This window comes from Heloderma suspectum, chromosome 5 (genome assembly GCF_057233095.1).
Source record: "Heloderma suspectum isolate Gila_16-S chromosome 5, 16-S_ref, whole genome shotgun sequence".
Lineage (NCBI taxonomy): Eukaryota > Metazoa > Chordata > Lepidosauria > Squamata > Helodermatidae > Heloderma > Heloderma suspectum.
In genome coordinates this window covers 164,383,845-164,397,706 of record NC_139462.1, presented here as the reverse complement: position 1 = coordinate 164,397,706, position 13,862 = coordinate 164,383,845, and the positions used below count along the sequence as shown (strand labels likewise).

General features: G+C 40.6%; 1 protein-coding gene across 1 annotated transcript in view; it reads left to right on the top strand.

Annotated features, from left to right (window-relative positions):
- Positions 1-13,862, top strand: part of NEK11 (NIMA related kinase 11) — a 132,806-nt gene that overhangs the window by 107,901 nt on the left and 11,043 nt on the right. Inside the window, exons 14-15 of the mRNA XM_084858202.1 lie at positions 89-149; positions 10,275-10,371. Of these exons, the coding sequence (XP_084714328.1) occupies positions 89-149; positions 10,275-10,371 (158 nt within the window). The remainder of the gene's footprint in view (positions 1-88; positions 150-10,274; positions 10,372-13,862) is intronic.

Here is a 13,862-nt window from a genome sequence, read left to right as displayed (position 1 = left end):
AAATTCTTAAATCTCTTCCATTGAAATCAATGGGATTTCAAAGTGCGTATTACTTATTTTCCATCTTATCTTTTTCTTCTATTGACAGGACAGTGATATTGAAGCAATGGTCAGGTTTATGGAGAACATCCTAAATACCAGCTCTGTAGGTGAGATATTGAGACTTTTTTTTCCAGAATTAACAATAGAGTTTGATAATAATATTGAAAACTGGGTTCCATTTTTGTCTGTCCCCAGACTGTCAACCCTGCTGTATGTAGTTATCTTGAGCTTTATTTTGCAACTTGGAAATTAAGTAATCTGATTGTTTGTAATGAAAATGGTGATTTAGATTTCCAGAATATCTTCTCCTCAAAAGTAACTCCTTTAAAAGTGTTGCACATATAACAGCAGCTTGGACTCATTTGCACTGACAGAGGAGCGAACACAAAGGTTAACCAGACTGAAAGATTTATTAGGGGTTTCATTTATACCAGGTTATGTTCCCTTCTTCCTTTAATTTTCCTAGATTTGAGGAAAAGAAAGTGGTACCTTTGAAGCTGCAATACAAAAGAAAGCAATATTTTAAAGGTTACAGTAGCCATTGGCTTCGTGATGCTACATATTACTGATATTCTTTCAGATTCCCCCCCCCCCATGTCATTTTAATCCAGTGGGTGAGACATACCTCTGAGGGTTTGGACTTGGACTTGGGCCCTGATCCTTTGACTGCCTAATGTGGAGGTGCCTTAGCTCAGCCTTTCCCAATCTGGGAAATTTCCCAACCAGAAGTTTTGGACTTCCAAATCCCATCAGCCCCGGCTAGCATGGCCATTGATCAGGAATGCTGGGAGTTGTCATCTAAAACATCTGGAGGGCACCATGTTGGAGGAGGCTGCTTTAGCTTAATAGTAGGGACTTTACCTGATAATTCTCTGGAATCCTCTGCTGAAAGATGCAGGAATAGGGGGCTGGAAGAAACCCCTGAGGCCATGAAAGTATGCTGCCAGATGAATTCATCTTGGGGATAGGGCTGAACATCTTGGATAGCACCTTTCAGTGCCTTGAAAAGCACCATGAGAGTTTTGGCTGGTGGTAACTAAAACCCTGAATGGAATCACAGCCCCCCCCCCCAGAACTGGAGTCACCAGCTACCACTGGAAACTACATATCCCTAGCAAGCCTTCTCCAACTTGGTCCCTCCAGATGTTTTGGACTACAACTTCCATCATCCCTGACCAGCATGGGCATTGACCAGGCTGGCAGAGGATATGGAGATGCAGCCCAACACATCTGGAGGTCACCTGGTTAGGGAAAGCTGTTCCCAGCATAATAATAAAAAGACTGATGCACTGGATTACTGAAGTCCTATAAAAATAAATGGGACTTGGCTTATCCACCTTTGCACCCTAATCATAAGGGTCATGACAAATCTCATAAATTATAACAGAACTGGCAGAACAACCCTATGTCGGCAGGGTTGTGAGGGACAAATCCACCACTTGTGAAGCCTGGCCAGCTCATGCTGGCAAAGGTAGGAGATGCAGGGCAGCAGCTTTACTGGATTTTTTGGCCTGGCAGATATTCATTTTTGAAATTCTCCCCCCTCCAGGAGGGCGGGGGCGGGGGGGATTAGCTATGACACCTTCAAGCTGGTGTAGCTGAGGGGCCCAATCTGGAGGCCTCTCTGGGGAACAGACCGGCTTGGTATATAGTAGATCCAAAGCCTCCCTGCCTACGGAAAGCCCCCATTTGGGACCTACCACTAGCAGGAATAGTGTCTGTGGCAGACCTGTGCCTGCTTGGGCTGTCATGTATATTTGATTTTAAAATGGCATTAAAGGATTATTACTTAATATCTTTTAACATAATGTTTTAAATAATTTTTAGAACGCCGTTCAGTAAAAATGTCCTGTGTAGTAAACAACAATAGATTTAAAAACATAACAGTAACATGTTTGAGACTAAGGTTGCAATCCTGTTCACAGATACATGGGAGTATACCTCTCTGGGGAGAGTAACGAGTGGGGTACCGCAGGGCTCAGTCCTGGGCCCAGTGCTCTTCAACATTTTTATTAATGACTTGGAGGAGGAGGTGCAGGGAATGCTGATCAAATTTGCAGATGACACCAAATTGGGCGGGACGGCTAATACTTTGGAAGACAGAAACAAAATTCAAAGTGATCTTGATAGACTGGAGTGCTGGGCAGAAAACAACAGAATGACATTTAATAGGGATAAATGCCAAGTTCCGCACCTAGGAAAAAGAAACCAAATGCACAGTTACAAGATGGGGGATACGTGGCTCAACAACACTACAAGCGAGAAGGATCTTGGAATTGTTGTCGATCACAAGCTGAATATGAGCCAACAATGTGATGTGGCTGCAAAAAAGGCCAATGCTATTTTGGATTGCATTAATAGAAGCATAGCTTCCAAATCCTGGGAAGTACTAGTTCTCCTCTACTCAGCACTGGTTAGGCCTCATCTGGAGTACTGTTTCCAGTTCTGGGCACCACATTTTAAGAAGGATGCAGACAAACTGGAGAGGGTTCAGAGCAGGGCAACGAAGATGATCAGGGGACTGGAAACAAAGCCCTGTGAAGAGAGACTGAAAGAACTGGGCATGTTTAGCCTTGAGAAGAGAAGACTGAGGGGAGATATGGTAGCGCTCTTCAAGTACTTGAAAGGTTATCACAGAGAGGAAGTCCAGGATCTCTTCTCGATCATCCCAGAGTGCAGGACATGGAATAATGGGCTCAAGTTACAGGAAGCCAGATTCTGGCTGAACATCAGGAAAAACTTCCTGACTGTTAGAGCAACACGACCGTGGAACCAATTACCTAGGGAGGTAGTGGGCTCTCCCACACTGGAGGCATTCAAGACGAGGCTGGACAGCCGTCTGTCAGGGATGCTCTGACCTGGATTCCTGCATTGAGCAGGAGGTTGGATTCGATGGCCTTGTAGGCTTATTCCCTAGAAATGTGTTTGGGATTGCAGCCTAAGTATTCTTTATTAATGCATCTATAGTACTGTGTTTTTTTTTTAAAGGAAAATAATTGGAGTCACATAGGAAAAACATGATTAAAAGAACATTTGGCTATTTGTCTTTCATCACATTATGGTCATACTAAATTAATTTCTATGGATATTAGCACATGTTGCAGGAAAAGAAAGAGCATTAAAGTTAATTCATTTTGAATTCATTTTGGATTGGATATACTGCATCACTCTCTTCTAATATACCATATGTCCCTCTAGACAAATTTGTAATAGCTGTAGATTTAAATGTGCTAGACTTAACTCCTAAATTCTTGCCTATATTTAGCTGTGTGTGTACTCAATTATTTCAGTTATTTATCTAGATACACTGGGAGTTACATTTTTTGCACTGCAGTCCTAGATATGTCTACTCAGAACTAAGACCAATCAAATTCAATGGGCCTTACTCCCATGTAAGGGTGTACAGGATTGCAGCCTAAATAAAAGTATATTTAACTATTACCATGTTGACGGCCTTACTAGCATAAACCCCATTTTATCCCCCTTTCATTATAGAACATGTGTACAGAATATGAGCCAAGGGAAATAATAGTAAGGCCAGCTTTCTCTTTATATTGAGTGGGAAACGATTCTAAATTAACATGCAATGCTAAAATGAAGCTATGGGAAACCTAGTACATTAGATGATCAGCAGTATGTGTTTCAGAGTGCTGTGAACAGGGCAATGAGTTCAACATCCTGTACATCTCCATAAGAGCCCTGGATATAGAAGACATTTTCAATCAGAGCAAAGATTGGTCAGAACAAAATGGAAGATTCTTGTTATATTTGCAACCATATTGGAGGGATGCAACATGTGCATGTTTAGTTACTATGCAAAATATACAGCCATTAACTCATTTATCCTTTTAAATCAGAGCAACTCTGTGAGATGCTTCACTGTAAGGAACCAAGGATAAGATGTAGGCAGGGAGTGGAATTATTGTGCCTGCTGCCCCTGCTCCCAACGTCCATTTATGCACCCAAAACTCTGAATAGACCCTACACACGTACAACCCAGGCTGTGTTCAGAGCTTTAGATAAATGTGTAGGGGCTGATGATCCAGCATGATTCTGCTCCCCATTGCCCATGCGTTCGTATCGCCAAATAAATACATTGCATAAAATATATCAGCCTTCCCCAACTTGGTGCCCTCCAGATGCTTTGGACTTCAATACCTGTCAGCCCCAGCCAGCATGGCTAATGATCAGGAATGCTGGGAGTTGTAGCCCAAACATCTGGAGGGCACCAGGCTGGGGAAGGCTGAGCTTGATATAGAAGCTATTGTGACTTGCTCAAGGTCACATCATGAGTCCATAGCTTAGCAAAGTATGGACTAAGAAAGTGTTCCAGCATGCTATCTACCTGGTACAATTGTCTCTTGTGACTCTAACAGCAAATGTCAGGGCTCAAGTCCATCTCTGCCCAGGCTTAATAGTGGAGTTAAGTTAAACGTGTCCTCTTCCTGTCCCAGTCCACATTTAGCAAAACCAGCAGGAGAAGGTTCCATGAGACAAAGGGAAAGCAAACAAGTGCATAAAGCACAAGGAACCCTAAAGGATATTATTGATGAGTTTCACAAAAATATTGATAAAGGTGAATATATTGTTTATATTTAACAAGTATACCGGTTAATAACTTGTTTCAAAACTTCTTCAAAAATACATTCCTCAGACACTTCTTCAAACAAACATTTGTTTACATTTTTCTTCCCTAAGAAAAACACTTCTTTACAGTTTTCTCATTGCTATCCTCTAGAGTGAGATTTTTGCTCAGTTCAAGCAAATAATTTCTTATATACAGTTTTCATTTAAAAATCATATAAATTTCTGTATAGTTTCAGCATGTAGATAATAAAAATTATTATTTGTAATAGTTAACCCTGAGTTCACTTGAACCAACTGAGACTCATTGGAACATAAACTGTAAGAACAGCAATGAAGTCCTCACGTGTTTGAGGAATATTTCTCTGAAGACGTTTTGAAACCAGTTATTAACCGGTATACTTGTTAAATATAAAAAATGTATTCATCCTTATCAATATTTTTGTGAAACTCTTCAGTAGTGTCTTTTACAGTTCCTTGTGCTTAATGCACTTGTTTGCTTTCCCCCAGTCCACGTTTATACATTTGTAAATCATATTCAGAGGGTTGAACTATTTGGTGAACTTCTTTACTACGTGTTTCAAATAAACTCTAGTCAACTGCTAAACAAGAAAGCATTTGCGGCAGTGAGACAGCGGGTGGCAGGGTTCTAGAACAGCTGCCTGCTCTCGGTTTCCCCCATGTGGCATGTCCCCCTTCCTCTTGGCTTTGCTGCCACCGTGGTTGGAAGAAGCAGCTACAGGGCTCCAGTCAGCCAAGCTCTCGTGGGATTTAGCAGACTGAGCTCTCATGAGAGCCCTGCAGCCCGGAAGGGGGCAAGATGGCGACAGTGCGTGTTCTCACTTCAGGTAGTGAGAGACCTTGAGCTAGGGCTGCTCCCTCTCTTTCCTGGAATTCTTCCCATTAGGCAGTTGATGGTAGATAGCCCTATTGGGGGTGGGGGGAGTCCACCTGGGGCAGGCCCTGAGGTCTTCTTTGTCTGTCTCTCTCCCTCTCTCTCCAATAATTCAATAATTGGACTTTCTTTCAATAATTGGAACTTCCAAGCAAGTGTGCTTATGATTACAGGATTAAATTAATGTTCACAGATTTTATTTTATTTTTTTGGAAGTCTATCTCTAATTCCTTTTGTTTTCATCTAGCTTTTTAAAGAAGTGATAATTGAAAAAGAAATGTGTTAGTTTCCTATTCATCACTTACAGTCCTGTGAAAGTTGAAGCATTCTCGTACAAAGTTTAAAAGCTGCAAAAGATACTTACATCTATGTAACTTAAACTGAGTATATCGGACACTTCATTAAGTTATTTATATAAGAGAGAGTATAGTTTTTTAGGCCTGGGAAACATACACAGTTCATCATCAGGAGCCAAGCAAAGAAAGTCTTGTGATACAAACAGGAGCATTTATTGGCAGCCCCATTTTAAATATTTGTGCCATTGTATGTGCCTGAGAACCTAACCACTCTCTTGTTAGACTGTTAGACTAAGACTGGGAGACCCAGGTTCAAATCCCTGCTCAGCTATGGAGCTTATAGGGTGAATGTTGTATACTGTCTTAAGCAGTGTTGTTTTAAGCTGTGTTATACTGTTGGATTTTTTAAAAAATTGTTTTTAGTTCAGAGTTGTTTTTAGCTATATGTTATTTGTATATATTGTCCATATGTTTTTATGTAAATGGTATTTAAACTTTGTATATTGTATTTTGATGTTTTAACTTTTGTAAACTGCCCAGAGAGCTTCGGCTATGGGGCGGTTTAGAAATTATTATTATTATTATTATTATTATTATTATTATTTGGGCCAATAGCTATTTCTCAGCCTAAACTACCTCACAGAGTTGTCATGAGGATCAAATCAGGGGGAGGGGAAAACATGGATGCCATGTTGAGCGCCTTGAAGGAATGGTGGGATATAAGTAAATAAATTAATAATGCCAATATAGCATACTTGTAGAGTATGTTGCCCTCTAGGACTGAGACCACCTCGTGATGTGTCACTGGTGAACCTCAATGAGTGCTTCCCTAGTAAGTGCCTGGATGAGAGACCACTTGGAGCCTCAAATAAGCCACTCTGATCTCCTAAATTTCTGTTTCTACATACATCCAAACAGTTACTGACGGCAAGTTGCAATATAATGCAATGTAGTTATGAATAATGCTCAAACGAGACTGTGTTTTATGTCTTCTGCAGTGCCTCAAGTTATATAACAATTTGAGCTCATACGTTGCATAAAAGCTTCTCTTTTCCCCACTAATTTTATTGTACGAACGTTTCCAAAAGTGATTTTGTAAGCAGAGCATGCACACAATGCACAATGAAGGGTATCCATTTCATTGTCACATAATTGCTCAGTGATAGTATAAATTTGCATGAATTTGAGTCAGTTTCATAGTGTTAGCAAGAATTATTTTTGGTTCATTTTGCTGATAAAATATTAGGGCTGGACAGGAATATTTTGTTGTTCCCAGCAACCTTTGATGACAAATCTGTCCTATTCGGACCAGATAAGCCTGAACCTCTCCCCTTTAGTCAGTAAAGCAATGTTGCTGTTGAATCACCTTTCAAATCACAAGCTATCTGTGCATGGATTTTCTTCAGAGGGGAAATGCTTACCGTTCTAGTTGCTAGAGGTCCTATAAAGGCAGCATTCAAACATCAGTAATGCAGCAGCATTGTGTGGCTACAATGTTTTCCTGTATAAGTAGGTTTCCACTGGGAGGTAGGGGATTAGAAAGGTGAAGGCAAAGATTAAACGTTCTAACTGTTTCTGATGTGCATTTTTTTAAAAAGATGCTACACCGTTTTAAAAAAAGGTTAAGGAAGAGCTGCAGGAACTAACTGGTGTGTGGAAACCACTTTGCATGGTAAGAGTGCAACCCAACTTTCATGGTACCTGCAAAGAACGGCTGCCAGTGATTACATTAGTGCAAGCCAGTCAGCACCTGATCCTAGTGCAGACTGCTTCATATATTTTGATGTTTAGGGGTGCATACAGAAATGTATGTCCTGTTCGTACACCTAAATATATAAAAGATGAACACAAGTAAAGCATGTTGGGAATGCATTTATCAGGAAGCCAAATGAATCCAGGATTGACAATAGATCCCTGCCATGTGTAAAGTAGTAAGTGCAAATATGTCAGTTGTGATGCTGCCCTAAGAATCCTGTCTTGTGGTATTTGCAGCCTTGTGGCCCCTTTGCTGTGTGTGTTTCCTTCTCATTGTTTTTTTTTCTGGCCCTTTTCATTTGCATTTCTGGACACATGTGTGTCAGTGGGCTGGGCATTTGTGACAATGGCCAATGGTATCAGTTCATGGTATGGCCTGAAAAATGTCTCTTGGATGACACATCTGAGTTGTGCATGGGATTACCCCTTGTCCTGTCCCAGCAGCCCCCATGCTGGAGGAAAGGGCCAGGGTGGTTTGTGGAGCTCTCCACCCAGCCTTTGTTGCTGCTACTGTTCAGTAGAATTATGCGGCTAGGCACTTAGATTGGGGTATGTACATTACCCTCTAGTACCGATTCAGGTCTTACCCATTGATCCAGTTTAGCTAGTAAAGTGTTTTGCTGTAGTCATATGTAGAAATTTGCCCCCAAAGAAAATTGTATATGTAATCATTTTATAATTTCAGAATACACATTTCAAAGCATTATTCCAGATACCTCCTCTGTAGTAATGATATTTTTGTTTCATTCAAAGAACCCATCTGCTGCTTACCACCCCAAAACTTGTTAAAATCAAATAAACTGGCCTTTCATTTAACTTCATAAAGTGCCCATTGTAATCCAAAGTCTGTCCCTCAGCAAAACAGTTGTGCAAGGTCATACCTTAAATTGGAGGGAGATAATGTTGCATTTGAGGGCAAGTTTTGTTTGGCCAACAGCCAACATGAAGGCAAAACAATATAAAAATAAAGTTATTTAGCTTGAGGTCCCAGAAAAGCCAAGAAATATGTTTTTAATAACAAAATCTCAGATTAAAAGAAGCTGAAGTATTATAACAATAAAAACACTTGGGACATTGCTAGAACAAAAGTATGCAAACTGCTCATAACACCATCACACATCTTGCACAGTTAGCTAGATAGTAGTGATAGTCCTACCTTGTCCTTGGTAGGGTTTCTAAAACCACAAGTAGCTTAAAAACAGTTGTGCATTGTGTCTGGACTTTAAAGACCCTCTGTGCCTTTAAAGGTATAGGGTGCCAGCACTGAGAAGATTCATAGAATAGTAGGGTTAGAAGGGGCCTACAAGACCCTCAAATCCAACCCGCTGCTTAATGCAAGAATCCAAGTCAAAGCATCCCTGACAGATGGCTGTCCAGCTTCATCTTGAATGCCTCCAGTGTGGGAGAGCCCACCACCTCCCTAGATTATTTCCCTCATACCTTTAATTGGCAAAAGGGGTTTGCTTACTTTTAGGTATTACTCCTCAGGCATCAATGGAACTTCACCAGTCCGCATAAAGTTTCTCAAAACTGCTTGAAGGGAGTGAAACAAGGGCATCTTCTGACTCTTGTTTCTTCAGTTAAGCTCTTGAAATAATTGAGAGGTAAAGGTATCTCAAAAATTAGTTGCTGTGAAATTGAATGTTTATAAGCATAAGGTACCTTGAGAATAATAAATGCTGTTATTAAAATCTCTCCATTTACCTTCTCCTGTTGTATATTCAAAAGTGTAGGCAACATAAGGCCCTCAGGCTGTATCCATTCACCAAGTATTTCCCTCTGGGAAAGCCCCCCCCCCCCCCGGAATGATTGGCCCGTGTTGCCATGTGGCAGCAGCATGGAACTGCATAACTGTGTGAAATACTTTAGTGGCCTTGGTCAAGGTCCACAGGCTACACATTACCTACTTTACAAAAAAATCTGATAACTGTGCTACCACACATGCAGGGGGTGTTTTTTCTTGGGGGGACGACTCTTAACAAAAGATGCAGTCCTGCTATCAGTTACAGCCTAGTGCAGAACCTTAGGCATGGGGGCCAAATTATGCCCTCCGGGGGTCTCAATTCAGCCCTCTGGGGTTCTTTTGAGGGCCACTCTCCCTTTTCCCCAACAACCAATCATTTGGTGGTTTCCCAGCTTTTGTGTAATTTTTCCCCATTCTAAAAGGTTGAAAGATAATCTCACAGACCATTTTCTGAGAGAGCTGTGGCAATTTTGTAGTCCACTGCACCCGAAGTTCCATGCACACTACAGCAGCTCCAGTATGCACTTCTACCAAAATGAGGTGACATGAAGAAATATCTTGTTCCTACAAATATCTGTGCATGTACACACACAGAGAGAGACACAGAGGCGGGGAGAGAGAGAGAGAGAGAGATGAGGTCTCATCCAAATTTATTTTTGATGCAGTTTTTTCCCCGTCTTAACAGTTACCCACATGAAAGTTCTTTTACAAACTGTCTTGTTGTTTCGGTATGCACTCTCAAATTGAAAATCATTGTTGTGCTTCCTTCACTCACTGAACCAAATTGCCCTAATGTGTCCTTAATAAGATAATTCATTGTTCGTTAATGCAGCATTTCCCTGTGACAAAGGTGAATTGCCATCCCTTTCTTGATTGCCCTTGAATAGCACTTTGGATCTGCAGGAATGCTGAGAAGAGCAAGGTGAATAAAGTTGTGCATCTCTGCATTGATTTGTAGGTACTGGAACCATCACCAGAGTGACTCCACTGGGACCAGAGGGATCGAGAGCTCTCAACAGCACCATGGCGACAACCAAACTGAGACGTATGAGAGAGTAAGTTGCCTTTTTAAATGTTAACAATAGACCAAGATGCTGGTTTTTGCATGACAGTAAAACAAAAATAACTTTGATCCAAGAATATTAATTTACAACTAAATACTTTTCTGCAATGGCAAAGAGTAAGTGTTTGCCTATTGCATCAGAATCATTTTCCTGTACTTTATCTAGTATATGTCATTTCTTTTGAAGCGCAAGCGCGGCATCTCATCAGTCTCTGCTTGTTTCAGAAGTGGTCATTCTTCATTTCTGTATTATGATCTGTGTGCAAATTTTATCAATTTGCTTTAGACAGTCATATTCAAAACTCCTGCTTTTTTCTTGCCTGTTCTCCTTGGTCCATATTTTTCACTTTCTGCCAAGGGGTCCTTTATTACACACTAGTTCAAACAACAATTTCCTTGTGGCATACTCAGTTTTCAAAACTGTCTAAGATAATCCAGCAACTTGCTTCAAGTAAGTTTCAGCTCCCAATCATCATCCACAAAATGAAGATGGAGAGCTCTTCACTATACATGTGCAAAGCAGGTCCATGTGTGGGACAATGCACATTAGAATCAGGCAAATGGTGAGCAGATCATCTGCATGATTTAAACACAAGAAAATGACCAGAATTCATCATATTCTGTGCTGAAAGTATATATTTTACTAATACTTATGGACTTAAGTAGCAGAATCTTGTGGGTTTTACCACCATCCAATAACACTGGTTCTATATTCCTGTCTTACCTTGTTGTATTTTAGCAACCTCAATCAGGGTCTTGGCTAAAATAAGCAGTACAAAATAATGTGAAATGATACATTAAATTCATGTCATCTTGTCCACAGCACTCTTCTGGTGAGCCACTCATAGGTTCCCATGATGACCCACTTGTGAGTTCTAAATCACCAGTGGGAATTAGTGCCCTGGCAGACAAATTCATAATATACTGAGGAACTGATAGTCAGAGAGATGTAAAGCAAGTAGTTAATCATTTAGTTTACATATTGAATGATATCACTATAATATTTTGTGTGATTTTGATTCAGATTGTTTGTAGTGTATTTGCCCAGTATTGGCTGTTCCTTTCTGTGCAAATTTTCTTTGCTTTGCCTCCAGCCATTGGGTTACGCAGAGGTAAATGGACTGAATGAGCAGGAGGTTTGTTATCCTTCCATATTGTTCCAGATTGCTTTTAAATAAATATCATACAATAGTTGTGCTTTTATGTACTCTTATATACTGGGGAAAAGCTGCAAGTGTGCAAAAGGGGGAGGATTTAAGGATACATGTGGCTCTAATCACAAGGGGTAGTTGCAATATCAAATGTGTGCAATGACCATCCAAACACACGCTTTGCTGAGTGAGAAATTGAAATATGAACATTTGATGCTGTTACAACTTGTAATTTTCTGTATTGTAATGTTATACAGACTGTGGACTGTGATTTTTTTAACTAGATATTGCAACTTTAGGTTATATCCAACGACATGCTAGCAGAAAAATTACAAGAATTGGCATTGTTCCACTAGCAGTTGAACAACTGCTTGCAGAACAACTAACACAACTAGTGCAAGAAACACCTAGCCCGATGAAGTTGTAATGAGTTGTGGAATGCCTTGGGGAATGCCTTGGGCAATGGCTTGTACAAATGGAATCAAAGTATTGGATTTGACACTTGCACAAGGATCGAAGTGGTAGAAGCTTTGTGCTAGCAGAATGACACCATTGGATACAACCCCATATATTTTACTACTTATTGCAGTGGAACTCTTTAGCTATTATTGAAAATCCCATCAACAGAGTCAAAGAACTCCATTTGTTGTCCAACAACCAAATTTTATTGTAGTAAATGTTAATTAATATGCTCCTTGTCCTATTAGTTGTTAATAGCAAGTTCATGATTGAGAAATAGGGATTTTGTACCTTTGAAACTCCCAACATTTTTATGGGCTGCCTTCATTCTTGAGACTCGATTGTAGCTTCATGATTTGGGTCTTCATGTAGGATTGACTACAGAATAACAGGAGACATACACAATAAATGATGCACAGTAAATCATGGACAAAGAGTTGCAGAGTAAAAGAGACAAGTAATCTCAATGGAAAGGATATATTACAAGGGGCAGGATCCAGTGGTGCCTTGCCGCTAGCGGCGAGCACTGCCAGTTCTCAGTGTGACCAGCCCCCCAGCAGCAGTGGTGTAGCACTTCTGGGGGCAAGCCCCCAAATGACTGGAAACACAAGTTTCTTGAAGGGGCTGGTTGCACCTTCCAGAAACATGTGTTTCCGGTCATTTGGGGGCTTGCCCTAAGAAGCGCTACATTGCCGCCTCCAGGGCGAGCTGTGCTCACATTGGGAACGAGTGGTGCTCACTGCCAGAAGTAGAGAACCATTGGGTTTACTCCTGGAAATTATTTCATTCCAATTTTATAGTGTTATCAGGGGAGGGAATATTCTCCCCTCACATCAGGGGTGGGCAGCTGTTGGCCCTCCGGATGTTGTTGGACTGCACCTCCTATCAGTTATAGCCAACTTAGCCAACGGTGAGGGATGATGGGAGTTGTAGTCCAGCAACACCCTAGTTGTTGCCACCCCTGCCATATATACTTAGGGGAGATTAAAGCCCATGAATCTCCTCTATCTAACCAAACTGGTGAACTATGTTTGAAAGCTTTTTGATGCTGTTGGTATATGTACTACTGGGAGGTGATATGCATCTTGTCCTATTAGTTGTTAACAGCAAGTTCATGTTTGGGAAATAGGGATTTTGTACCTCTGAAACTCCCACAATTTTATGGGCTGCCTTTATTCTGGCAACCGTAGCTTCATGATTTGGGTCTTCATGTATGCTTGACTACAGAATAACAGGAGACATACACATAGGCATTTATATCTTTTTCTTTCAGTGATGGAATCAAAAGAAATAAAAGCACTGAAAGGAAGAAAATGACTCTGAATACATAGGCTTTCATGTTCTTTGACAAAGAATCTTAAGAATGCATACAGTAAGTCATAGGTTAATGGCAATGAACTTTAGAGTGCAGTTTAAAAATTCAAATATAATGTAGATGGGTAAAATGAAAAAAGCTTTCATGGACCAACATTTAAGTAAATTAAAATCTTGCAGCACAGCAGTGAATGCCTCTCATTCAGTCCCCAGTGTCTTCCACTCAGCAGCATGCCTGGATCAGGCAGAAGGCTCCATCATTACCTGCTGAGTGTAAGTAAAATTGTCTTTGAGAAACTGCGAAAGAAAGGCATTTGGTGGTATTTTTGTTCTGCCATCATGAATGGCCATGCCACTATTGCTTAAGATTCATGAGGTTATGTATGTAAGATTCTTGTGCATATGATGTTGGCATCAAATGCATGATTTCTTTTAAAAATTCAGAAAGAAAGGTCGTATTGAAGTAATTGATTGCACACTGCATGATCTTTAAGATTAACTGACAGCCTAGTGAAGGAACATTCTGCATTTCTGTATGAGGTGATACATAGTTTCTGTG